Source organism: Melopsittacus undulatus, chromosome 3 (assembly GCF_012275295.1).
Source record: "Melopsittacus undulatus isolate bMelUnd1 chromosome 3, bMelUnd1.mat.Z, whole genome shotgun sequence".
Lineage (NCBI taxonomy): Eukaryota > Metazoa > Chordata > Aves > Psittaciformes > Psittaculidae > Melopsittacus > Melopsittacus undulatus.
The window spans coordinates 88,046,278-88,070,804 of record NC_047529.1 but is presented as its reverse complement, the minus strand read 5'-3'; the positions used below and the strand labels follow the sequence as shown (position 1 = coordinate 88,070,804).

At 43.7% G+C, this 24,527-nt stretch overlaps 1 protein-coding gene across 2 annotated transcripts in view; it reads left to right on the top strand.

Annotated features, from left to right (window-relative positions):
* Positions 1 to 2,015: 2,015 nt before the first annotated feature.
* The window catches only part of TRIM67 (tripartite motif containing 67), a 34,081-nt gene continuing 11,569 nt past the window's right edge, over positions 2,016 to 24,527 (top strand). The window contains exons 1-7 of one of the 2 annotated variants that reach the window (XM_034060976.1): positions 2,016 to 2,138; positions 2,220 to 2,933; positions 9,181 to 9,276; positions 13,018 to 13,140; positions 14,405 to 14,515; positions 16,691 to 16,850; positions 23,240 to 23,385. In XM_034060976.1, the coding sequence (XP_033916867.1) occupies positions 2,016 to 2,138; positions 2,220 to 2,933; positions 9,181 to 9,276; positions 13,018 to 13,140; positions 14,405 to 14,515; positions 16,691 to 16,850; positions 23,240 to 23,385 (1,473 nt within the window). Of the gene's footprint in view, positions 2,934 to 9,180; positions 9,277 to 13,017; positions 13,141 to 14,404; positions 14,516 to 16,690; positions 16,851 to 23,239; positions 23,386 to 24,527 lie in introns of both variants that reach the window. The other variant, XM_034060975.1, reaches the window with a different exon arrangement.

Sequence of the window (24,527 nt, the reverse complement as noted above, 5' to 3'; positions counted from 1 at the left end):
TCAGCCTGTAGGAGGTACATTCTTTTTGATTCTCCTCCCCATCCCTCTGGGAGCTGGGGAAGAATGGGGGAGGGGGAAATGAGGAGTGATTGTGTGATTTATGGCTGACTGGGTTTAAACCACAACACAGGTAAAGAAAAAAGCAAAAGTGGAGGAAAAAGCTACAGTGCCTTCCTTAATAATTTTTAGGATTATGTCTTCCAACATAGACTTAAAATCTGTGACTTGGATTCACCTATAGGTCTGAAGGAATCTTTAGCATTCATCCATTCCTGCTGCTGACAGATGGCAGAACAGAGAAAGAAGACTATGAAGATAACAGCATTTCACCCACAGCTTTGTCTTGCACTGTAGTAGCATAAGGTTGCTGTGAAATCAACGGTGTTTCAGAATGTTTCTTGCACTGCTAAGATTTCTGGCTGGAGGTAGCCCAGACACAGTCTAGAAACTCTCAGTCTCAGCACAGAGGTCACACAAAAGAAGATTCCTGGCCAGAAGACAGGCAGCTTTATGTGGGTCAGAGCTGTTTCTTTTTGTGCCACGGGCCCTTCCTGCCCTTTCCACCTTGAACTGGGGAACTACAAAGCTTTAAGCCCCTCAAAACTTTTTTTCCCCTCAGCTTGTCATGAAAGTGGCTAGGCAAGATACAGGAAGGAAAACTGTGGAAAGACTGAAAAAAACTGGAAGCTTTAATAAATTCCTACTCTCCATCCCAATTTCTCCTTTTCCATTCATCAACAGTTTTAATAAGCTGGAAAAAGCAAAACCTGAAACTGGAAAATCTTTTCCTACCCAGTGTCACAAAATGCTCATCATCTACTGAGAAACATTATGATGAGAGGCAATGCATTTAATATATTCTCTTTTTTTTTCTTTAGTTATACATTGGTAAAATAGCTGCTCTGAAACAAACAACTTGCATTTTAAAACAAACAAAAAATTAGGGTCTGCTTACGGAACCAAAGTTAATACAGAAGTAGCTTTTAAACAAGATAGATGAAGAAATAAATAAATAAAGCCGTGAAATCACTCTTATGTGTTATCTCTCTCTACTACAAAAATAAACCACTGCTACATCTACGCTAAGCATATGTAGAGTAAACAAAACAGATGGAGGATTTCCCACTGCTGGTTCCTTTCTTCTAAGGACGGTTATTTTCAGTTCATAAACTCTCAGCTGTCATCCCTGATTTATCTCCACCACAAATTTCTGCCGGGGTTACCCGGCTCCAAGCTGGGGCAGTGAGGCACGGGTCCTAGCTCGCCACTCTTCCTTCCCTTCCAGCCACAACGTTTGTACCCGGGGTTTGTGCTTCTCTGGTAACCCTAGTTCCGTTTTTCCTTTGAAGAGTGCCTGACATTTAGTGCACCTCATTTGTGCTCCTGCATGGTGACATGTATATGAAGCAGACGCACACTGTTGGCAAGCATCCTCTTTTCTCCAGGGAGGGAAAAGGCGCTACTAGGGATAAGGAAACCCCGCCTGCATTCAGCCCACTACCCAAACAATGGCTTTATTTAAACACATAAAGACCTCGCTGTACAGAGATCCTTTAAAAAATGTTTTCGCCGTCCCCAGCCATAGAGAGAGAGCGACCACTTATTTGCTGGAAAGGGCTCTTCCCGCCCCTTCCTACTCCTGCCCTCCCTCCTCCCCCGCCTCCCATCCCCGTATATTATTACTCTATGCCACCAACGTTAAACAGCCCCACCGCGCTCCCTGCCCGCGCCTCGGGTGCGAGGCAGCCCTGCCCTCGCAGCACGCACCCTCCGGGCAGCTCCTCCGGACCCTTCCCCGCCCCGGCCCCGGCCTGGCCGCAGGGAGCTGTCCACCCACGGCGGGTGCTGAACTGCCCGACGCGGCAGCGGTGGCCGGAGTCCTCCCGGCCTCGCCCCGGAGACAGGAGCCGAGGTAGGCGGCGGCGGGAGCCGCGGAGGATGGGGGAAGCCGGCGGTGACCCCTCGCAGCCCGCCTGAGCCCGCCCGCGCCCCGCACACAAAGCCTGGCAGCGGCCATGGAAGAGGAACTGAAGTGCCCGGTGTGCGGCTCGCTCTTCCGGGAGCCCATCATCCTGCCCTGCTCGCACAATGTCTGCCTGCCCTGCGCCCGTACCATCGCCGTGCAGACGCCGGAGAGCGAGCAGCACCTCCCGGCCCTGCTTCATCCGCGGAGCCCGGCGCCGGCCGCCGCTGCCGCTGCCGCCGCCGCGCCGGGGCCGGGAGCGGCTGCGGGCTCCACCGCCTGCCCGGACTCGGAGTGCGCAGCTGGCGGCGGCGGCGGGGACCACGCGGACAAGCTGAGCCTGCACAGCGAGACCGACAGCGGGTACGGCTCCTACACCCCCAGCCTGAAGTCCCCCAACGGTGTGCGGGTGCTGCCGCTAGTGCCGGCCCCCCCGGGAGCTACGGCGGCAGCTCCGCGGGGCGCCGGCCCCGCCAGCTCGTCCCTCACCTGCCCGCAGTGCCACAGGAGCGCCTCCCTGGACCAGCGCGGCCTCCGCGGCTTCCAGCGCAACCGGCTGCTGGAGGCCATCGTGCAGCGCTACCAGCAGGGCCGCGCCGCCGCCGCGGCCGCCGCCAAGTGCCAGCTCTGCGACCGCAGCCCGCCCGAGCCGGCAGCGGTGCTGTGCGAGCAGTGCGAGGTGCTGTACTGCGCTGCCTGCCAGCTCCGCTGCCACCCGGCCCGCGGGCCCTTCGCCAAGCACCGCCTGGTCCCGCCGCCCTCACACCCGGGCGCCCCCGGCGGCGGCGGCGACGGCGGGAAGGGGGCGGGCGGCGGCCGCAAGCTGCCGACGTGCGCCGAGCACGACCTGGAGAACTACAGCATGTACTGCGTGAGCTGCCGCAGCCCCGTGTGCTACCAGTGCCTGGAGGAGGGCAAGCACGGCAAGCACGACGTCAAACCCTTGGGCGCAATGTGGAAGCAACACAAGGTGAGACCCAACAGTCAGCCCGGAGGAGCCGGGTGATGCTTGGCACTGGGGTTTGTCCCAAAGCCCTGATGTCAGGTTGTGGTTTGTGGGACATAAGGATCCTCCACATCCATCGCCCTCCCTGACTTTTCTTCCCTTGGCATGGTGTTCTTAGGTCTCTGGTCCTCCTTGACTGCTCATTGACCCCACAACCCCTGCTCAGGGTTAGAAAACCCAGAATCCCTCCCATGTTGGCCTCACTGTAGCCAGGAAACTTTAGGCTCATTCAGGACTCGAGCAGACACCTGGGATTAGCAAGTGCTTCACTAACTTGTTTGCCTTCCACAGGGTCCTTGGCCATCCCATCCTCTTACAGGTGGCAGCAGCTGCCTATAAGGAGATGGGATGAACATTTATTCCTTGCACCACCTCCCTTTCACCTGGGATTCAGTGCAAGCTGCCACAAGCATTCCCCATCACATGTCAAGGAAGGAGAGTGGCCCAGAACCACCCACAGATTTTAGGCAGGAAAGCATGGTAAGAAGGATAGTGGGATATTGTGCTGTCTCCTGGGCCTCAAAGAGGTTTTACTTCTCCCTCAGCTCCCAAAGAGGCCAAGAGGAGTGGGTGACGGAACCTTCATGACACAAAGATGAGTAAGGAATCATAGGGTGGATGTGGTTTGGGAACAAGTAGAGTTTTCTCTGATTCACATAATGTCATGGTCTGATTCATGCTTCCCTGAAAACAGTGCACCTTAGCCCACCCCGGAGCCCCTGAGGAGACACCAGAGCCTGCTGCTTTGCCACCTAGGATCTTTGCCGAGTTCTGGTAGAGCTGCTAGGTCACTTGGCCATGCTCTCCTTGTCAAAAATAAGACTTTGCAACCATCTGAATGAAGAGCAGGACATGATCTTTGGTGTTGAATGAGTGAAGTTAACACTCTCTGGCTAAAAATGGTGGTATCTGAAAAAATGATTGGTTAATACATGTGAATGTACAGAGGGGACTGTAATACCTGAGTGCTGACAGCAGTCCTCTGGAGCATCCCGCTGCACTGGGAGGAAAGGACTTCCCCCACAGCTGAGCAAAGAGCACCTGGCCAGTGCTGCTGCCTGCAGGATTACCTTCTTCTCACTTCCTGCTGCAGTAGATTGTAAAGGAAGCACCAAGAGATCATTTCATATACTGCAGGAGAGGATAAAATCAAGAGCGGTCTCACCATCTCTCAGCTTTGGGGTGGTTGAGAACAAGCTAGGCTAAGACATTTGGCAAGGCAGAAAACTGACTTTTGATTTTTAAGATATTAAAAATATGCCCCTTGGGTTATTTGCATTGTTTGTCCATCTGAGAAAGCAAAGTTCTTCAGGACATATTTCAGTTTGAATGCTCTGCCAAAGGCTCAGCCATCTCCTCCCTACCGCAAGGGGTATTTGTGCAGAGGAGAAGTTATCTGGGCCCAGGAAGAACAAGTTGTGAAGTCGTAGCTATTACCGGTTATGCCAGTGGCAGAACCCAATTTGGAGCAGTGTTACTTTGATGAACAAGGACTGAGTTCACTGTTCAAGTGTGGCTAATGTTCTGGAGAGTGTGAGAGATCAGCCTGTGAGTATTATGTTCTACCTTGAGTTAAAACTGTTTAACACCTTTTTGAACAATGTGATAAACTCTGGTGTAATCAGAATCAGTAATTTTCTCTCTTTTGCACTATCAAATATTGTCAAAAGAATGAACAGTGCCCTGGTGGGTACTTTTTTCTGGGACTAAAGTATCATGGAATGTAATTTTCTCCTGATTTACAGACTCAAACAGGGTGAAAAATCTAGTGAAAGAAAAAATTACTCAAAATTAACTAATTTGGGAACTCTGAAATTGTGCTCTTGTGAATATTACTTTTGCCAGAACAATGCACTTGGAAGAAAATAAATATAATGGAACTGTCTAACCAGACAGCCTAAATCATCAGCTCACATCCACTCAGAAAAACTGGTTTAGAATTACATACTTCTGCTTAGAAATTGTTCTCAAGTACAGCAATTTCTACAAGTTTATTACCTGTAGTTACTTCATCCAAACCCTAAATTACTTACATTGAGTGACCTGCCAAATGTAATTCACCTTTTATGTGTTCTCTCCAGATGCTCCAGGTGTAGCTGGTAGAGACAGCTGGAAGGGCTTGACCATGAATATTCTTAGCTCAGTAGATCTGAACAGTTGTTCACCATCAGCTGATAAGCACCTGCTTACCTCCTTTTACGGCCAGAGGCTGGTATTCTTCACATAAGAAGGGCTGCCAGAGCCATTTCCCCACATTTCAGAACACAGTTGCATCCCACAACCAAACTTCAAACTTTTTTTTTCTACTGACTGTGTGGAACTGCTTTTCCAGAATCCTTGCTCACCTTCAGCTTCAGGATCCATTTCTATTCCACTTCTGGGTTAGCCTTTTGTTCAAACTGTTTGACAGATTCTTTGTCTGGGCATTATATAGTGATCTACTGGCAAATCTCAGAGTGCTTTGCCTTGTCTATACAGTGCTGCAGACCATGCAATGAAATCATTGTATCATAGAATGGTTTGAGTGGGAAGGAACCTTAAAGATTATCTGGTTCCAGTCCTCTGCCATCTCTGTAGAGACACTTCCACTAGCAAAGGTTGCTCAAAGCCTCATCCAACCCAGCCTTGAACACTGCCAGGGATGGGGCAGCCACAGCTTCTTGGGGCAACCTGTTCCAGTGTCTCACCATGAAATGGTCATTTACCCTCAACTTTAGTGCTGGCATGAAAGCTGAACTGGACTGGCTGTCTCCTGTTAATGGCGCAGGTTCCCCATGGAGCTGCTGTATGTAACTTCTCTTACAGAGAAATTAAACATGATGTAAAATAACAACAGGGTGCCAGTGGCATAAAATTGTGAAAATCTACTAACTTAGCTGGATTCTATTACATTCATCTGCATGAAAAGTGCATCTGTACCACCAGTTTAAGGTTATCAAGTAAAACTGTGTAAGTCTTTTGCCAAAGATAAGTCCTTTTATGTCTTCATAGCAGGAACAGTGACACTATTGCCAGATTTAAGTTGGTAGACCTTTTGATCTACCAGTAACAGGAATGATGGTGGACACATTTCAGCTTCAAGACAGTGGACACACTTCAGACAGTGCTTCCATACTGCCCATTTAGACTGGGCAAAGCTAGAATATATTTCTGGGTGACATGGTTTAGTGTGAGGTGTCCCTGCCCACGGCAGGGGGGTTGGAACTAGATGATCTTGAGGTCCTTTCCAACCCTAACCATTCTATGATTTTATGATCTGTTGAAACACTGAAAAAAAGCCATAGTTGGATAGGTCTGTGAAAGGCAGGCAAGCAGGCGACTGAAGGCAAGTGTTGGAGTCCAAATACCTGCTATTATTTGCTGGCCTAAAGAGTTGTGTTCCCCTCAGAATGTGGGCTGTTTCAGAATTCAGCACCAGAGTGAGCTTATCTAATCAATAGTATGCTACTAAAGAAAGATAGAAGGAAAACAAGTTAAATGAGCATGAACTGTTTGGTTGAAAAAGGACATGGGCATTATCTGGTTCATTTTCTAAAATCAAAGGAAGCATCTGTCTTCCATGCTCACCTGAGTTTAATTACTCACCCTTGTTATCTCTCTCTGTGTTTCTGTATTTGATAGAAGTAGAGACTCGGTATCCGTCTCCAGCATTCACATTATTTGTTCCAAGACCAGGTATTCAAGTAAAGATAACACCAGCTAGAATACTGTTCGTCAGGACTTATTAATTGTCGCAGTCAGTGGAGCCAGTAACTTTTCAGTTTGGCTTCCAGTAAATATTTCTGCAGTATGAAAGATTGCTCTGAGGGTGCAGGGCATTTTCTATGGCTTGGTTGGTTTACTGGGGGCTTAGTCATGTAACTCCATTTGATTTGAATGCAGAGTGCATGACTAAATTCCACTGCTTTGTAAGGTATCCGTTACAAATGCTTGGAAAAACAAGGCTATTATCTCTAAGTGGGTTTCACAAATGGAGGTCTGGTCTTCTCCTCAGCTTCATCCTGCAGTTGCATTAATGCATCCACAGGTTTTAATGAACAAGGCTATTCACTTATGAGCCCTTTGCACAATGACATTGTTGAGTTTCTATTGCAGCTCTTTGTGCTGGGAGTGCTGTGCTCACGCTGGGATCCAGGAATGACTGCATGAATTGCCAACAGTACATATGCCAGTTACAATTTGTCCGCGGTGATTCAGTTTTCTATGGCTGCCATGGGCCTGCATTCTGCTTTTGGCTCTTCTTGTCTGGTGAAATGCACTTTGAGGTGATTTGAGAGCTAGGGTAGATGTGGGAAAAGTGGAAGTATTACTTTTGTCTGGACCAGCCGTTGGGTTTGATTTGAAAGAAAGAAGCCCTTGTCTCCAATTTAGCTGGGCCAGTCAATGGCAGAGCATATCATGCTTTTGCTACCTATTTCTTTCTCGCTTCCTCCCCAGCCATGACTGGAACCCTTTCAAGGATCTGGAGTTTGCTTCTATGATCTCCAGTAGCATTCATACCAAAGATCATCACTTTGTGTTTTTGTGCAGTGACAGGAGTTTGTTTCGGAGAATGCAAAATATTCAAATACTGAGAAATAGACACTGTGATGTATCATCCCATCACATTTGTTACAGATGAGTTGTAGTAGAGCATACTTTGTTTTCAAATTTAGCACAAATGTAATACCTACAACTGGGCTAAAAGGCAAAAGTTTGTGTGAATATGAGGAAAAAACGCTAGGGTGTCTTCTTTCTAATTCAATCCGAGATCCCACTCAGGGTTTGTACCCACTTGCCAGAGAGGCGTGAGGAGTTAGGCAGTACCTCTGCCTGCATAAGGCTGCCAGAGCTGGGTGTGAAATGCCCATGAGGAGCTGTCAGGGTCTGCTCTTTGCTGTCCTGCATGAGCAAGTGAGCACAAGAGAAGGATGAGTAGGAGACATTCAGGTGGAAGGTAAGCTCAAAACTTTGGCAGCCTGAAGAAGTGAACTGTGCCCTTTTCAGGGGTGGAGTGATTTACTGCCTTCCAGGAGTGAGACAAAAACAGGGAATGAGTGGTGATTTAATGAATTTCAATGAGGTCTCCTCTTAGTGGCTCATAACCTTTGTGTCTTCCTACTTACAAGGCTCTGTCTCAAGGCACACCCTAGACCTAAGGGAACAAGAGATGGCAACCTCCTGAGAGCCTGACGATAGCAAAGGTGCTCCGTCTTCCATTTCCAGTTGTCAGTTATTGTATCTGTTTGGTGAGGATAATTAAGTAGGCATTGGCAATATGGTAGTTGCCAAGTCTGCCTGAGAGGTAGACCCACAAAGAGAGTGTCTAACAGGCAGGACACTCCCAATGGGACCTACCTGGTCACCTACATTTGTACAGAGAAGTTATGCTGGATCTGGGCTTGCCATGTGCTGATAAGCAGAGCAGTATGGTTTCTGTAATCCCAGCCAGGCTTCCAGGGAAGTTGCACGAGGGCTGCTCCAGTCAGACCATGGTGATTCTGGGTCTGCTGGGGAACAGAACCACTGTTTCCTTCCCATCTTGGAAGTCCGTTGAGAGCCTCCAGTTTGGCTTAGGGATCTCAGGTGCCAGCTGAGGAAAGGGGAAATTCGGTCTTCAGTATGTACATACAAAAGGCATATTCCATATGTCTCACCAGTAAAAAGTCAAGAGGAAGTTTTTTTTCCAAATTCTCCAGGAATATTCACCCTTTTGTTTGATTGGAGCACAGGCAAATGGAGCCCCAAAAGGATATTACTATGAAGTCTGAAAATGCAGCTTTATGTTTGAAGTCCTATAGTGTATCTCAAATTTGGTAAGGTCTACCACATTTAGAAAGAATTAATGCTTTGATGAAAAAAAAAATAGTGATGGATTGGAGAGCACTCGGGGATTTTTTAGCATGACAGATGCTACTGTGTAAGATTGTTAGCTCTTTATATACGTGGGTAGCTGACTTATAAAAAGGTATTTTGACTTACCAAGTTACTGCAATAAAGTGGAATGTGCAGACACAATTCTCGATTGCCCCCACACGCAAATTTCACCTTTATTAAATTTTATTACAATGAAAATCTTAGCTATTCTTTTCTAGCACAAACACAGCACATAAAGAATACATGCGACAGCAAGTAAGTCTTTTAGCACATTATTAATCATCAAACCCAAGGATTACTAAGAAACACATTTGCATTTTATCTCTAATTTTCCCTTTTTTTTTCCTCCTTGCAGGCACAGCTCTCTCAGGCTTTAAATGGTGTTTCAGATAAAGCAAAGGAAGCAAAAGAATTTCTGGTCCAGCTGAAAAATTTATTGCAGCAGATCCAGGTAACTGCAGAATATTAGCTGTTTTGATAATACAGTAATCAATAGAACTGAGTGAATAATTCATTTGATGACTTTGTCTCCTGTGCTATTCTCATATTTCCTGGAATCATCTAAGCTTTCTTGAATGGATTTTCTAGGCAAATTATTCAACAAATAATGCCTGCAAGCCCCTCTTAGCTTCTAAATTATTTGTTGTTTATTGCAAGAAGCTGGTACTCGATACTGGACATTTAAGCTGTGTTGATTAGTATTTGATTGAATCCATCGGTCATGTGTCTGGACTTCTTCCTGACTAAAATTGCTCAAACTGGGCATTTAGGATAAGTTCTCATTTTAACACATTCAGAACTTACTGCTTTCTTTCCATCCTGCATTTTCTAAAAATGTACTATTTTCTGGACAAAATCCAGTCAACCTGTATATTAGGGTATTTGTATGAAGTCAAAAATAGAAGAAACAAATGCTGCTAAATCAATGTGGTCATTTACTGTAGTAGAGGTGTTTTCATGCCTGTAATTGTCCAGCTTTATAGTCAGAAGAGGCTCATGGTGAGTGCAGTAATTGAAGGCATAAAGCCAAAACAAAACCTGTCCTATTTTCAACCAAATTTAGACTCTTCACTGCTGGAGGTCAGATGATCCTCAAGGTCTTTCTTACCCTGCAGAGCATGGCTGGGAATGTGCCACCATAGTCTGAGCTATGGGCACAGTGCGCAGGAGAGGACACTTGCTATCCACGGTAGTGGTGCTCTGTGGTGGTGGATTTTCTGTGGGACAGACATCATCGGCTCTATGACATGCTCACTGTGCTGCTCACTCATCTTCCATCAACAAGCAAGTCTTGTGCCTGCTAGTAACAGAAAAAATGAAGTAGAAGTTCAAAAAATCTGTATTTCGTTTAGAATTTAATTAATAAAATATTCCACTTAACACTCTTGATGATGAATTTGTACCATAAATGCTGACCAAGCTCTCAGGTTGCCACAGGGCAGCATAGTTACCCACCCTCACAGTCTTCTGTGGACACATGGGAAAGGGAACAAACCAAGGCTGAGAAACTGGTGGAAAAAAAAGCACATCTAGCTGAAAGAAACCGATGTGAAGCCATCAACTGGTACCTGTCAAGTGCTATGTTTTGGACACAGTGTAAAGTTTCTCAACTGACTTTACTTATTTAAAAGTTACATAGCTGATCTAACCTAATCATTTAGACTTCTTCCTTTGCCGAAGGAGAAACATACACACCTTCAGAGAGTAGTCCTTCCAATAGGTATGCATGGCTAATTTAGGATGGAATAACTAATCCAAAAGAGTAATCTATCACCAATCTTGTCTTGAGTCATCTAGCTCTATTAAAAATATATTTTTTCCTCCTGAAACCTAAAGGTAGTCTATTATGACTATTTATGACTATGTTGTAAAATCCTTTGAAGTGTTTCAATAAAATCATTGCCAAATTGCTCTCATAAGGGGGTTGCTACAATTAGATCAAAAGACCAAGCCATTTATTTAATTCTGCTGATTGCTAAAAGAAAAGTCAGAAGAAGCAATGTTACCCACTGACGTTTAGGCATGTCTGGGCACAAAGCTGAATCTGGTTCTCACATGTTGAACCAGACTCCACTGTGAGTCTGAGTAAGGTCACGGAATTTCAGCAGACGGAAACAGCAGGACTAATCAACTGCATGTGTATTCCTAAGTAAAACAAGGCTAAAGCAGAGCTCTGAGACCATCAGCCACACACTTTAACCCCTAGCAAGCTCCCTGGCATGGTTTTCTCCCATGGCAAATTGCACTCTTCTCAGGTGATGCTCAAGCAGCATTTGGTGATAGCACATACCACAGAATGCTCCTGGTAGGCAGGTTTGATACAAGCACACTATTTGAGGGGAAATGGTTAAGATCTGTTGATGATCTGATCTGTATCTTTTGGCACCTGGGCCAAAAAAAACAGTTCTTGGACAGTTACTTGTGGAGGAATAGGTGTAGCCTTCATGCATAGATTTATACCCAGAATCATGTATCTCAGAGCAGATTATTTCTAATAAGTCTTATGGTGGTTGCCTAAAACACATACAGACATTTACTCCTCAGCAAAAATATCTTTAAAATATATGGTTACACAAAGGGGTAATTTGTACATTTTATTACCCTGTCTCAATGCACAGCAGACCAGACAGCCATCTGCACTCTATTTCCCCTCTTTAGCTTGCCACAGCTACAAGGAGCTGTGTTTCTGTGTTGCCGTGGGCAGTCTGTAAATTCATAATCTACTTTTCTTCTCCATGCTTTGCAGACCTGTTGTTTCTCCCTCTTTTTTTCTTTCCTTCTTCTTTCTGAGGTCACTTTTAAATGTTTTGGCCTCTTCTTTTCAGAAGCTGCCTGTTCCTCATTGCCCCTGCTGCTTCCTTGCTCTTCCTTGTTGCTGTTATGATCTGATTTTCACATTTTCCCATCTGCTGTAACAATTTCATCCTTTCTCACTTGAAGAGGCATATTGCCAAATGTTTGATGTGTGAATAGAGAACGAAGAGAGAAATTATGCACTACAGTCATCTACTAATTTGGGCTCTGTATGCAAACCTGCATTTCAAGGGTAGCTGGATGGAAATGGGCTTAAGGGGGAATTGGGTGTGATATAAGCCAAGGAGGGAGAGATGCAAACAAGAAGAGCCTAAGACAAACCTGTGAACAGTAACTGAGCTGTCTGGTGCCTCTGCACCCACCCATTTTTCTGGCAGGTCTAGGACAGTGATGGGGACCTCTCAGGGAAGAGCAACCCTGCATCCCTCAGCTGGAGTATGGCATGCATGGATTGCAGTGAGAGAGGCAAATGCAGTGCTGATAGGAACATGAGCATCTCCTCTGAAGAGGAGCTTGAAAGCTTTCTCCTTCTAGTCTCACAAGGAGAGGAAGCAAGGGAGAGCCTCCCCCTGAATGTGAACTGCAGCATCAGTTCCATGGCCAGAAAAAGGCATCCCCTGGAGGAGGGTCAACTCAGCACCTTGTAGCACCATCTGCTCAGATTCCTACAGCTGCATGGGGTTCTGTGCTATTATGGTTTGTTCCCTATTGATAGGACAGGGGTTTATGTAGTGATAAGTGATATCCAGCTACTCAAAGCTCAGTGTTGTATACCTCAGATGCTAGCTTCTGCCTAGCAGAGAGTTTGACCACAATATGAATAAAAACTGACACGTATTACCTTTTTTTCTTTTTAAAGCTAATCAAATACATGTCTCCACTGCCAAGTCCTAGCTATTTTTAAAGAAGTACTTGAAGCAGTACACAAATATCAAGGCTTTGTACCTCATTGATTTCCTTGTAATAAACCTGTAGACCAGATTCATAATTCTATTCTAATTGCTATGGTGTAGAGCCAGTGATTTCAAAGTTGCTGCAGTGGAATAGTTAAACAGAATGGTGCAGAATCCTCTTATGTATATGCATGCACTGTGTACGTTACATTTAGCTTTTACATTATATTGTACTATGTCTGTTGTCCACAAAGTGCCAGTAAATCGAGTTTTTAAATAAGCCTATTTGTGGCATAGCATCCTCCTATTTCATTTTATAGCATGCAGCTATTACTGGTACAGCTGTAATGAAATCAGCAAGCCAACAGAAATGCTGAGGTCTTGAAAGGAAATCTTTTCTGAATAAAAAAAGAGGTAAGAATGAGCAAAAGCTTAAGATGTGAAGTATGCTTTCCCTGACGAGCATAACTGTCACTTTCTTCTAGGAGAATGGGTTGGATTATGAAGCCTGCCTTGTTGCTCAGTGTGATGCCTTGGTTGATGCGTTAACACGACAGAAAGCAAAACTGCTCACAAAGGTGACCAAAGAACGTGAGCACAAGCTGAAGGTGAGCACAAGTCTCACCAGCTGAGCACAGCTGCTGATACCTCTTGTTACTGTGTTTTGTCAGGTCCCCAGCCCTTTACACAGTGAAAATTCTTAGTGATCAAATTTTAAAGTCCTTTAGAAGGTTCCAGTTCAGTAGTTCAATGGAACTTTGTAATTTATACACCTAAAATGAGGCATGTACTTCAACAGTTTGTTGAATTAGGCCATCAGTCTTTATTTCTTTGATGGTTTGGGGCTATCTTTTGAGAGTGAAACCTGTGTGTGGTTTGCATTCAGGGACCTTCTGCCCAAGTAAAATGTTGGGATTTTGGTGTCTCATCAAATCTTTGAAATTCAGGCAAGCCCCCTCCAGAAATCCATGTGCCACTCAAAAGATAATAAAGGAATGCATTAAAGAGTGGTGGGGAGAAGAAAGCTATAAATGGCTGAACAAAGCGGCAGCCAAGAAATGTTTAAATAGACACATTTCTTGAAATGTTGAACTGCATATGTGATTTTGAGGTATTATAGTGCCAGTAACATTAATGATGTCTAAGACAAAAGGAAAAATGGAAGTGAAATTTTGAACATGTCAAACAATGAATTAAATCTACCTGAGATCAGCATTTGAAGACACCCATGCTTAACAAGAACCAACACTTAGGACATAGTGATAACGGCACAACTAATCCTGCAGTTTATTCCTGCCAGGACTTATGCTGTTGAGTGCAGTGCTATTATGCCTAGTCTGCAGGCCTGTGGCAACAGAATCAGGTCCAATATGTGGAAAAATGAGATGTAGCATTTTATTTCTTAATCCCAGCAATGTGTTCTTAAGCAGAGTAGGATCAATGGTGAATTGTGAAAAGAACAGTAGAGTATAATCTACAAGAAACCACGCCTGCATTTATTCTCTATACTTGCCTTGTAAGTAAAGGATTTTTAAAAGCTCAGATTTTAGCAAAAGTGTGATTGTAAATGTGAATCCTGCAGATGCAGAAACATGTTCTGTGCTCTTTTTGCCCCAAGCAAGCCTGATCTTTGAGCAATTAATCTGCTCTGAAAATTAAGATTCCCTGTGCACGTTTTGCCAAGCTAATTATCAGTATTTACAATACAGAACGAGTGAGTGTAGCTGATGGAGACATGGCAATGGCCATATGGCAGCTAAATTAAGCATAGATTTAACACACTCTTCTATTCGCTGTCTCTTCTGAAATAATCTTATACATTTCACTGTAAGCTGAGGCATTATCAGAACTGTATTGATGCTTGTTTTCCAGGTTGTCTGGGACCAGATAAATCACTGTACTCTGAAGCTACGCCAGTCAACAGGGCTTATGGAGTACTGCCTAGAAGTTATCAAAGAAAATGATCCCTCTGGGTTTTTACAGGTATTTTTCTTTCTGATGTTCTGGGGAGGAAAAAGAAAAGATGCTAAAGTTAGACCTAAAAAAGGATGGCTTTGCTAATTTGCCTCTTCCACAGCTGAGTCAGGTTCACCTCAACTCCTGTTAGTACTGTCTAATAGCTCTGATAGGCTGGTGGCTGCATGAATGTCCCAGCAAAGGGATGGTTTTGAACAGCCGCACTCTGACCGAGGTGCAGTTAATGAGAGCTTTCACCAGCATATTATCTTATTCTCATCTGAGAAACCCAACACAGGGCCTCACAGAGCTCTCTGATCAATTTGGAAAGATCTGTGACTCAGCAAAGTAGTATTTCTCCCCTTTTCATTACTCTTTCCCATGTGAAAGAGTCCCTTCAATACCTACCCTGTGTGGAAAGCCCTTAAGGGCTTCCATGTAGCTTTGCTTTACTGGATTTGTTTCACCTCACAGAGCAACAAAACCTGACTTGTTACCCACTCTTTGCAAAATATGGCCTAGCCAACTGTTGTCTTAATTTGCAGGATATTGTTAGGTGCAAGCAGTGAAACTGTCTATTGATGAGAAATCATAACACCTTTACTATCCAATAAATTATTTTGCCTAATTAATACCTTTGGTTTTATTAATTATTTTGTTTTGCCCCGTTAGTTTTGTTGCCTTATTAATTGCCTGAGAAGAAAGGCACATCAAACAAAATGATCTGTGTCTGTCAGCTGAACAGGGCACACTGCACACATGAATACATGAGTGTTTGGGGCTATCACTGCATCCCTAAAAACCAGGATGAGAGTTAACCAACTTAAACCTATTAGCACTCCAGATTGATTGTTACTGTCACGTCTGGTCTCAAGCAAGAGTGGGGAATGTGTGATGTCTATTAATCTCAAGACTACACAGATTTTAGCAGGCTGTTGGTTGGATACTGCAGGGCAAATGAAACCTTTAGATCTTATCTATGTACTGCCTAGATACATGCTTCATTTGCACTTCAGCTTATTTTTCCTGTAACCTTTTTGGTTTCATTCTTTGCAGTCACCTTTTATAAAAAAATACTCTCATTTTCACCTTCTCCTGGTTTATCTAATGATGCTTTCATGGCAACAAGCAAACACTGAGGCACTGCATTATGTAAAGCAACCACTCCTGCAGCCAGCATGTTGAACACAGCTAAGGGATCACTGTAAGTGACTCCAAGGATGTAAGAACGCTATGAGAGGCTTCTCCACTTACTGAACATACTGATTAGGAGCTGTTGATGCAGGGGCTCAGACCAGAGTGTCTTCCAGTAACAGTAATAAGAAAAGCTATCTGAAGTCCTGTGATAAAGAAAAACTGTCTCTGACATAGCCACAAGAAAATTCTGCTCCCTGTAACTTAAGGAAAGCTCACCGGGAAGGTGTCCAGATATCCAAATGGCAGCTTCACTGAATTCAAGGACAGTTGAGCTCCTGATTTCCACAGAGCCAGGATTTCACTTCCAGAAGAGTCCATTGCAATCTTCTTAGTCTGACTTTTGGCCTAGTTGTCTGTGGGCTTAGCTAGAGCAAAGCTTTAAAAATGAAATTCCGTTTTGATGTAATCATAGAAAAACCATCATGTTCTTTGACAACTTAGCACCCTCTCTGTGAGAAATATACACTTTCCTTCCCATGTGATTTTTTTAATTCCTTTCAGCTTTCATCCACTGAATCATCTGTACTGAATGGAGAGACCCTCTAACATTTAAGCCTCTGTGCAACTGTGTTTTATACAGGAGAACAAAACTAGACTGTGCAGATCAGAGAACAGAGTGCAGAAGTATATGTGGCATTCAGAGGCATGAAACATAACACAATATTAACAGGCTTTATAAATGTGATTTTTTACTTTCCTACCCTAAGATGAGATTTGTTTTGAAAAGATGAGATGAAAGGATGCAACACAAATGGACCTTACACCAAAATAACCAAATCCCATCTCAGCTGTTGTTCTGTGGTGTTCCTGCTTTCTTTGTGCTGTATTTCCCAGACATTCCGTCACTTTTAATGTGTGCATCTGCCATTTCATTATAAGTAATATAAAGTATTATAAAAGTAATTATGTAGTATAAAGTATTATAAATACATAATAGAAATATAAATAAATAATAGAAGTATAAAGTATTATATAAGTAATATAAGCCTGCTAACTCTCTTTCAGATTTCAGATGCTTTAATCAAGCGTGTTCAGGTATCTCAGGAACAGTGGGTCAAAGGAGCCCTGGAGCCAAAAGTGTCTGCTGAGTTTGACTTGACTCTGGATAGTGAGCCTTTGCTGCAGTCAATTCACCAGCTGGATTTTATTCAGATGAAATGTAGGGGTGAGCTTTTATTATTTTCTTTTTTCTGGTTTTCATGCATATGTTGAATTGGTGCTGGGAGGGACAGGGGTGCCGAGAGAAGAGAAAGGAGTGACTTGAAATTCCTGGGTAGTTGTAAAAGGTTTTCAAGCAAGTTCAGATTCCTGGGTGTTTCCTAGAAAGGTGTGCTCACCTCACTGAAGAAGCCCAGCAGAGATACTAGGTGCAGTTAAAGATTTGAGAATATATATAAATTCTTCAGAGAAGGGCTTTTTATCAGCTTTGAAGATTAAAAAGACATCAGCTGCATGAAAGCTTATGCCATTTTACAGCATTCTTTCATTTAACACAGTTAATTCAAAATACCAATTACCCCAATCTTGTTAGAAACAGCTGAAGTAGTAAATAAATATTCATCCCCACCCCCCCCATATGCTTGAATAGGGGAAAAAAACCCCAATCCTTTGACTTATATCTGGATTGTGTTCTAAACAGTGCCTGGCTTAAAACAAATAATGAGGCAGAGATTCCCAAGGGGAAAGTAACTCCATGGCTAAATCTTTCCTTGATTCCAAGTATCTGAATATTTCCAAGAGACCTACTAAGGGGAAAGAATATTTTAAAAAGTATTTAAAACCAGAAGCTGGTGAACAGTAAATGCCACTGGCAAAGAAAAAAGATACTAACAGCATGCACTTGTAATGAGCTTGGTTTTATATGGAGCAGGATGAGAACTGCATCAGAATTAGATAGATCCATAGACCAGCTAGATTTGAAGACTGTTGTGGTCCCTGGGAATGATGCCATTAGCTTTCCTCAGTGCTGATTCAAGCCTTAATTAGACATCGGGTGACAGAGTAGAGGCTGCCAGAAGCCAATGAATGAGTTAAGGATAATAGTGTTGTGATGTCGGATTTCTGGGTTTTTTTGACTCCAAGTAAGCATAAAGATTTCTGTTCAGTTTATCTGTTCTCTCTGGGCCTAACTCTGAATCTATGTGACCCAAGATGAAGTAATTAGGGTGGATAATTCGGGAGATGAATATGTGGAGAAACAATGGATAAAATGTTAAGAGCCAAAGTCTGCTCACAGAGAATGGTTTGTATCTCGGCATAAACAGGCTGTGGTAAAGTTACTCAAAAAACACCTGCAAACTGCTCCTTTGAAATGCTGACAGCCAGGAAAACAGAGTCAAGAGAAAAAGAGTATCACTGATGAAACTTCTCCAAATACTGTCTGCACTTGTCTTTTTTATTCAGTTTAGATTTCATGTTGGCCATATTAATTGTTCAGTAGAGTTAATACTAATCTTATGCCACTCTCCTTCCCAAAAGTATAAAAATGCAGTTAAACTATCCAGTTAGATTGCTAATTAACCAGAGGCCAATTGAGGTGAGAGCAGCTTAGGTATTTGGCTTTTGGACATTCATCTGTCTTTAAGCTTGAAGACTTCAATTGAGCCAAATTCACTGGAGCTTTATGAAAGACAGTGCTGTTTGCTACACTCTCATTTATCATACGATCACAGTGAAGCTGTGTTACTAAGCTAGACAAAATGTGAAGAGCAGAGGAGAGGACAGGACTGCTTGAACACCCTTGGGCTTTGCCCCCCAGAGGCACCTTAACAGTTAGCCCTCATGAAGGGCTTTTCCTTGATCTATCTTGACCTTGACCAGGGACTGCCTGTTGCATGTCCCATTCAGTTGGTCAACACAACTGGTGTGACCGTGTACACACCATGCAAAGTATGATGGAAATGGCATTAACCTGGCCACAATTCCTGAAGTTGCATAAGCAATGGCATTGTTCCCTCTTGCACCTCTGTGTGCCCAAGCAGAACAAGCCACTAAAGCGTCCCAAGCATACATTCACAGGTATTGAGAACTGTTTAGTCTATAAAGGTGTATTTATATTTTTTCGGTTTCTGTCACTGAATCTATATGCATTTGCACTATTTAGTCTGGATATTTGGCACTTTTTGTCTGAAATTTTACCTCTGTGACCTCAACTAGCCCTGCATTATCTTCTCATGCATAGTGGCCCTGCACCTAGAAATACAGGTACAACAGAGAACTCAACGTTTCAGCAGTGAGCACCAGACTTACTGGGAGCATCACTTTGCTGACTGTGAGGAGAACCTGGTGTTGCAGGGTACTGTTTTGCTATTTATTGCCATCAGAATTTGTGTATTTCTGGGCCTCCAATTTTAGAAAGAAAAATCTGTGTGTCCCTTCACATATGCCCCTCTTTTTCCAATCCTACCTACCCTAGCACACCAACAGGTCATCAGTCTTTGCCAAATGTTGGGTGTTAAGGGGAGTGATATTAAGTCACTATACTGGTTCATCTGACAAAAGTAAATGCATTAAAGACATATGAGACTATCTGTAAAAGGAGTTTTAGGGAAGCCTAGGAGAATAGGAACAGCGTGGCTCTTCCATCTGCAAGCTGCTTTGTTCCAAAAGCTTTGCAGTATAAGGTCTGTACTATTGTTATTGATGCTTAGTGCATGAGTGAATGTCTATATTTTTTTTCAAACTCTGGCCTCATTCAACCTCAGTGAGCTTGCATGGGTCATTTAGAGTGAAAGCATGCTTGCAAGTAAACATTGATTCACTGTGGTAGACAAAGAAGAATGAAAATGAGAACAAATCACATTGCATTTGCTTTGATGACTTGTTCATCTACCTTACTGGTGGACTCTATAAGCCCTTATCTAAAGCTTATTTCAATAAATAAAGATCTTTTTTTACAGAAAGAAAAAGCAATCTGGTAACAAATTAAATGTGCAGAAATATGATTCATGCAGAAGTAACATTTAAGCAGTTATGTTGACCAAAGGGTCTTACTGATAGCCCTTTGGCAAGAGCCCCATGCTCACCAGGGTAGCTGACAGGCTGAAACACATACACAGCTCTAGTAATTGCTGGCATTATAAGCTTTCCCAGATCCCTTTCTTCTGTCCAAGTTTTCCCTTCTCTTTTGCTTTTTTCGAGTGCTTTGGCACGAAATTCCTGTCCTCTTTGATGATAGGCTCAATGCATATAGCACAGTTCCTCAGTTCAGACTATGGGCACAGGCAAATATGTGTTCCAGGTGTGTTTTGTTCAAACAGCTGGAACTCTCATTTTCATGCAATCTTGTTTAGCTACAAAACAGAGGCTGGTACAAAGTAGGAAAAAATACAGCTTCTCTCCACTTCTCTGTACCATCTCTGAGTACTCACTGATATGCTGCTTCTCCTTGTCAGGAGTGACTCCTTCTGCAAACCAGTCCATGACACATCTCCTGTTGCAGATCTTTGCCTTTCCAACCATAAGCTGCACAGCCCTGACAATGAAAGAGTAACTGTTCCTTTGTAGGCTTTGTCCCTGGTTCTGACCGCATTGTGTTGTAGACACAGATCTTTCCCTGTGGTCTTTCTTTCTCTCTCTGTAGCACTATTTGTAGGGTACTTCCTACAGCAGTGACTCATGCTATATGAGGGTTCATATGGCAGTTTTGGAGGAGGTTTTCATGTTTCTGAGGGTCCCCTTCTTTCACTGCATTTAGTCCTTTAAAAACTAACCTGGGAAAGTGGAGGGCATCCTTGCACAACTTGCTTGTCAAGAGGACAAATAGCAGACAGCATCTTAGAGCAGCCCTACTCTATCCTGAGAGATCAGCTGTGAGACACACTGTGCAATGTGTTTATGAAACTGCTGAGCTGACATGAGACAGTACCACATTTTTTAGCTAAGTGCATGAAGCACTTTTCAATAGCAGGATATCATTCAGACTCATTAATAGATCTTGCTGTGCCAATGCAGTATCATTTGTCCCTTTATATTTTTAATCTTTTCCTTCAAAAACTCTCTAGAGGACCTTTAGTTAAACAAGAAGTGGGACAGAACCATAATTTAACGTCCGAGTCTTCTTTTTTCTCCTGACACTTAGCATGTATTTTTCTTTTCTTAGTCCTGTTCCATTGCCCTTCACTATGAAGTATATGTCAGTGTCCCAATTATTCAACTCACTTCACACTTTCCTATGACTTTTACAAGTATTCACCTTCTCTTCTCCCAGAGGGAATCTGAGACCAAAGCAAATCTCTGCCATCTGCATCCAGAGAACGAGGCAGAAGGATGTTCACAGCAAGTGCCATCCAGCAAAACTGCACAGCTGCCTGGTGGGAGCTTCTTACCTCTCCTTCAGCTACTGCAGGCTGTGCAGTGCCTGCCCAAGGGTGGTAGGAGGCTGATAAATTTAAATGTCCAGTGACACAGTAAAGAAGCCCAGGAACTTCCCCAGAGTAGGTGTGATTCTCACACGTAGGGCCAAAATTCAAACTGCCCCTGGGAGGTGGGAACAACAGTGCTTTACTGTATGAAAACATAATCTAGTCCTAGATGGGATTCCTGTTTCCATAATAAAGAGGGACTCCTAAAGCATGTACCCTCCCCTACTCCTTTTTTTGACATTGTGCTTTATGTAAATAGCCCCTGAATGCCTCCAGGCAGTGTTTCCAGGAGACTCTTGTAGGGAGTTGGAGAGGTTAGGGGTTTATTCAGAGGTGATGGGTTGTTCTGTACTTTATAAACTTTGGGAATTAGATTCTCAACCAGTCTTGCCAGCGGGAGTCTCAAAACGGGAAGGACCCAGTGCATGCCTCCTGGGAGGGTTAACTGGTTAGGTAAAGTGGCAGGAGTGTGAATGGAAGATACAGCCCCATCTTCTCCCAGGGTCATCAATCACTGGAAATACAGATGCTAACAAACACAAACAAAACCCCAAACTTACAGTGGTTCACTTAAAAAAAAAAACATTACCTCTGAATTCCTCATTTTCAGGTTTTTGACTCTTGTCTTATTTCTGTTAACTTCTCCAGACACACAGTCTCCTAGAGGAAAGACTAAACTTTCCATGTGGAAAAACAAGCAGGTTTTTATTTATGGCATGCTCTGAATCATCATCAAATATCAAGGCATAGGAACAAGGTGTTTTTTTTTTCTCTTTCCACAGAAAAATGTTCAAGAGCTAATTTGTAAAGCTCTTTTGGCTTAGAGCACAGCTATTCTTCTGTGCTACCAACCATATGCGTTCACTGCAGTGATGGACAAAGCCAGCAGAAAGCCATGGTAGCTTCTGCACTGTTTATCACGTGTGATCCTGACTTTTGTGTCACTGCCAAAGTGGGGGTGAAGCTTTAGCCGTGTCACACAGCAGCATTCATTTTCCCACAGACTGCTTGCTACACAAAATGCGAACAGCCCTCTTTTATCCAGAGAGGTACAAAAGGAACAGCTCAAGGGCTTAGCTCTCACTCAGACAGAGGGAGGAAAATAAACTAGAGGCTCAAAGCAGAGTAGATAAAAGAAGAGCAAACTGACATTGTTAAGAGCTAAGTCAATGAATGCTCAGAGCACTCATTTCCTTGTAAGACATGGTTGAGCTCTGCAGAAATGATCCTGACTGGTAAAATTCAGCCTTGGGCGGAAGATGTGGCATGGTCTATGCATCACTTACATCCCCACTTAACCTGTGCGATTTCCACATCTCCAGAAGACAGGATTTTCACTGTGTAGTGAATGTTTTATTGTGTTTTTTTTTTTTGTTTTAAAGATGCTGGTCTGGTCAATAGTCTCTTGGTGTTTCTCCTAAGCAAGTCATTAAAAAGGAATGTTGGTAGAGAACTTTGCACTTGCAGTTTTCTGGGAGCCACAAGCAGTCTTATTTTTCTACCTGAATCAAGGGATTTAGATAAAATTTGCAAACGGAACAATCTTCTTCAACCATTTTTAAGTATTGCTGCCATAAAGATATCATATCTATGGTAGTTTTGATTGAAAACTGGGTGAGTGGTATTAAATTAGATTAAAAACAAGCAAACAAAACCAAGCCCTATTGTGAAGAACTGTTTTCCTGCTGTCAGTGGAATTCAGGCTCTATCTTGCCGCTGTGCTTGGAGGTTGGTTAATAACCCAATTCTTCATTACTGAGCTGAGCTTCCTGGCAGCACTGCGTCTCCCATGCTGCCCCATGGCCCAAGACACCCCCTGCCACCATTGCTCCCTCTTTCCTTTGGGGGACAGCAAGAGCTCTGGGGTGAGAGAAAGCTTTTCCAGCCATTAACCCCTGGAAAGTGAACCAGACATGAGGTCCCCAGACTATAGCTCTTATGAGGCACCAAAAGCATGTCCAGATATGTTTCTGTTTATGTATTTCAGCAAAATGATTTGTCTAACCAAGTAAAGACATTTTGTTATATCATTTATACTGCCTTTTGTTTCAAGGAGGAGAACAGACCCTTTTCCTAATGAATATTGACTCCCCTGCAAGGGGAGGGAGGTGAGCTGTTACCACACTGCTCAAGGCACAGACTGATGGGGAAGGGCAGAATTACACTAATCTGTACCCAGTTCCTGTTACAGTACCACCCGTCCCATTACTGCAGCTGGAGAAGTGTTGCACCAGAAACAACAGTGTGACATTGGCCTGGAGGATGCCACCCTTGACCCACAACCCGGTGGAGGGTTATATCTTGGAACTTGATGATGGAGATGGAGGCCAATTCCGAGTGAGGATTTCTTTCAGCATTTATTTGTGTTTCTTTGTATGTGAGTTTCCTCAGGATATGGATTTGTGTCTGTCTGAGGGTGGGGAGAGGGTGTAGGGAAATACGGGTTGTCAAAACATCCCCACTTCCATCATGTGGATGTAGAAAGCAGTGCAGATGCTGCTTATTAGAAGGACACCAAGCTTGGGTGGGAAGTTTGGTTGAGGTTATGATCAGGGCTCTGGCAAAGACAGCCTTGAGGTCCCCCTGGGGTGTACCAGAACAGAAAATCCCATACTAGCCTACAAGACTTGAAAGTGGTTCATTCCACAAAGCAGAGATTTCTTTAAAGCCCCTGCTCTTGTCTGTCCATAGCACCCCATTTCAACTGCTGAGATTCTCAGTTCAGAAATGCAACTCAGTTTTTCCTGATTTTATGAATAAAAATGGGATCCTGCATAAAAATATGGTATTTCTAAATCTTTTCTCTGGGAGTGGATGAGACCAGGCTGATAGAAGCTTTCCACAGACACACCATGATGGTGTTGATAAGTATGGGATGGCATCCTGAGTGCCATTCTTCTAGACTCCTTGCTCCTGGCTATAAGTACAGGGTACTTATAGGCTCCCATTGCTTTCTCAACATGGCCCAATAAACAAACTACAGGAATAATTCCATCAGCTTTCTGCCAGCCATGTACTGCTAGAAGCTGTGTCACTTCCTTCTCAGGCAGGCTTCATGCTCCTGTTGCTCCAGGACCAGGTTGGCCCAGTGCATTTCCTAGGGGCTAGTGCTTTGAAAGCATCTGGAGATTATTGTGGAGTGCAGCTGCTCTCTTCCCAAATGGGGGAATTGTGCCAAAAACATGTGGTGGTGTTTCTTTGGGAGCTTCTCACTGGAAATCTAAAGGTTTCTCAAGCTGAAAATGGCCTGGCTTGGGTCCACCAAAGGAACTGCCTCCTTGTGCCAAACCACTACACCCATAGCCAGCAAAGGTACCTAATCAGAAGAGACAGAGATATTAGCAGGGCATTTTGAAGAGGGCACTGTATTTCTGGAAGGTCTGCTCATTTCCCTGGTCCAAGTATCATTTCACATGGGTTTTGAAGAGGCTGGTCTTTACTACTTCAAGTGTGAAGAGGTACCTTTGTGAATCTAGGGT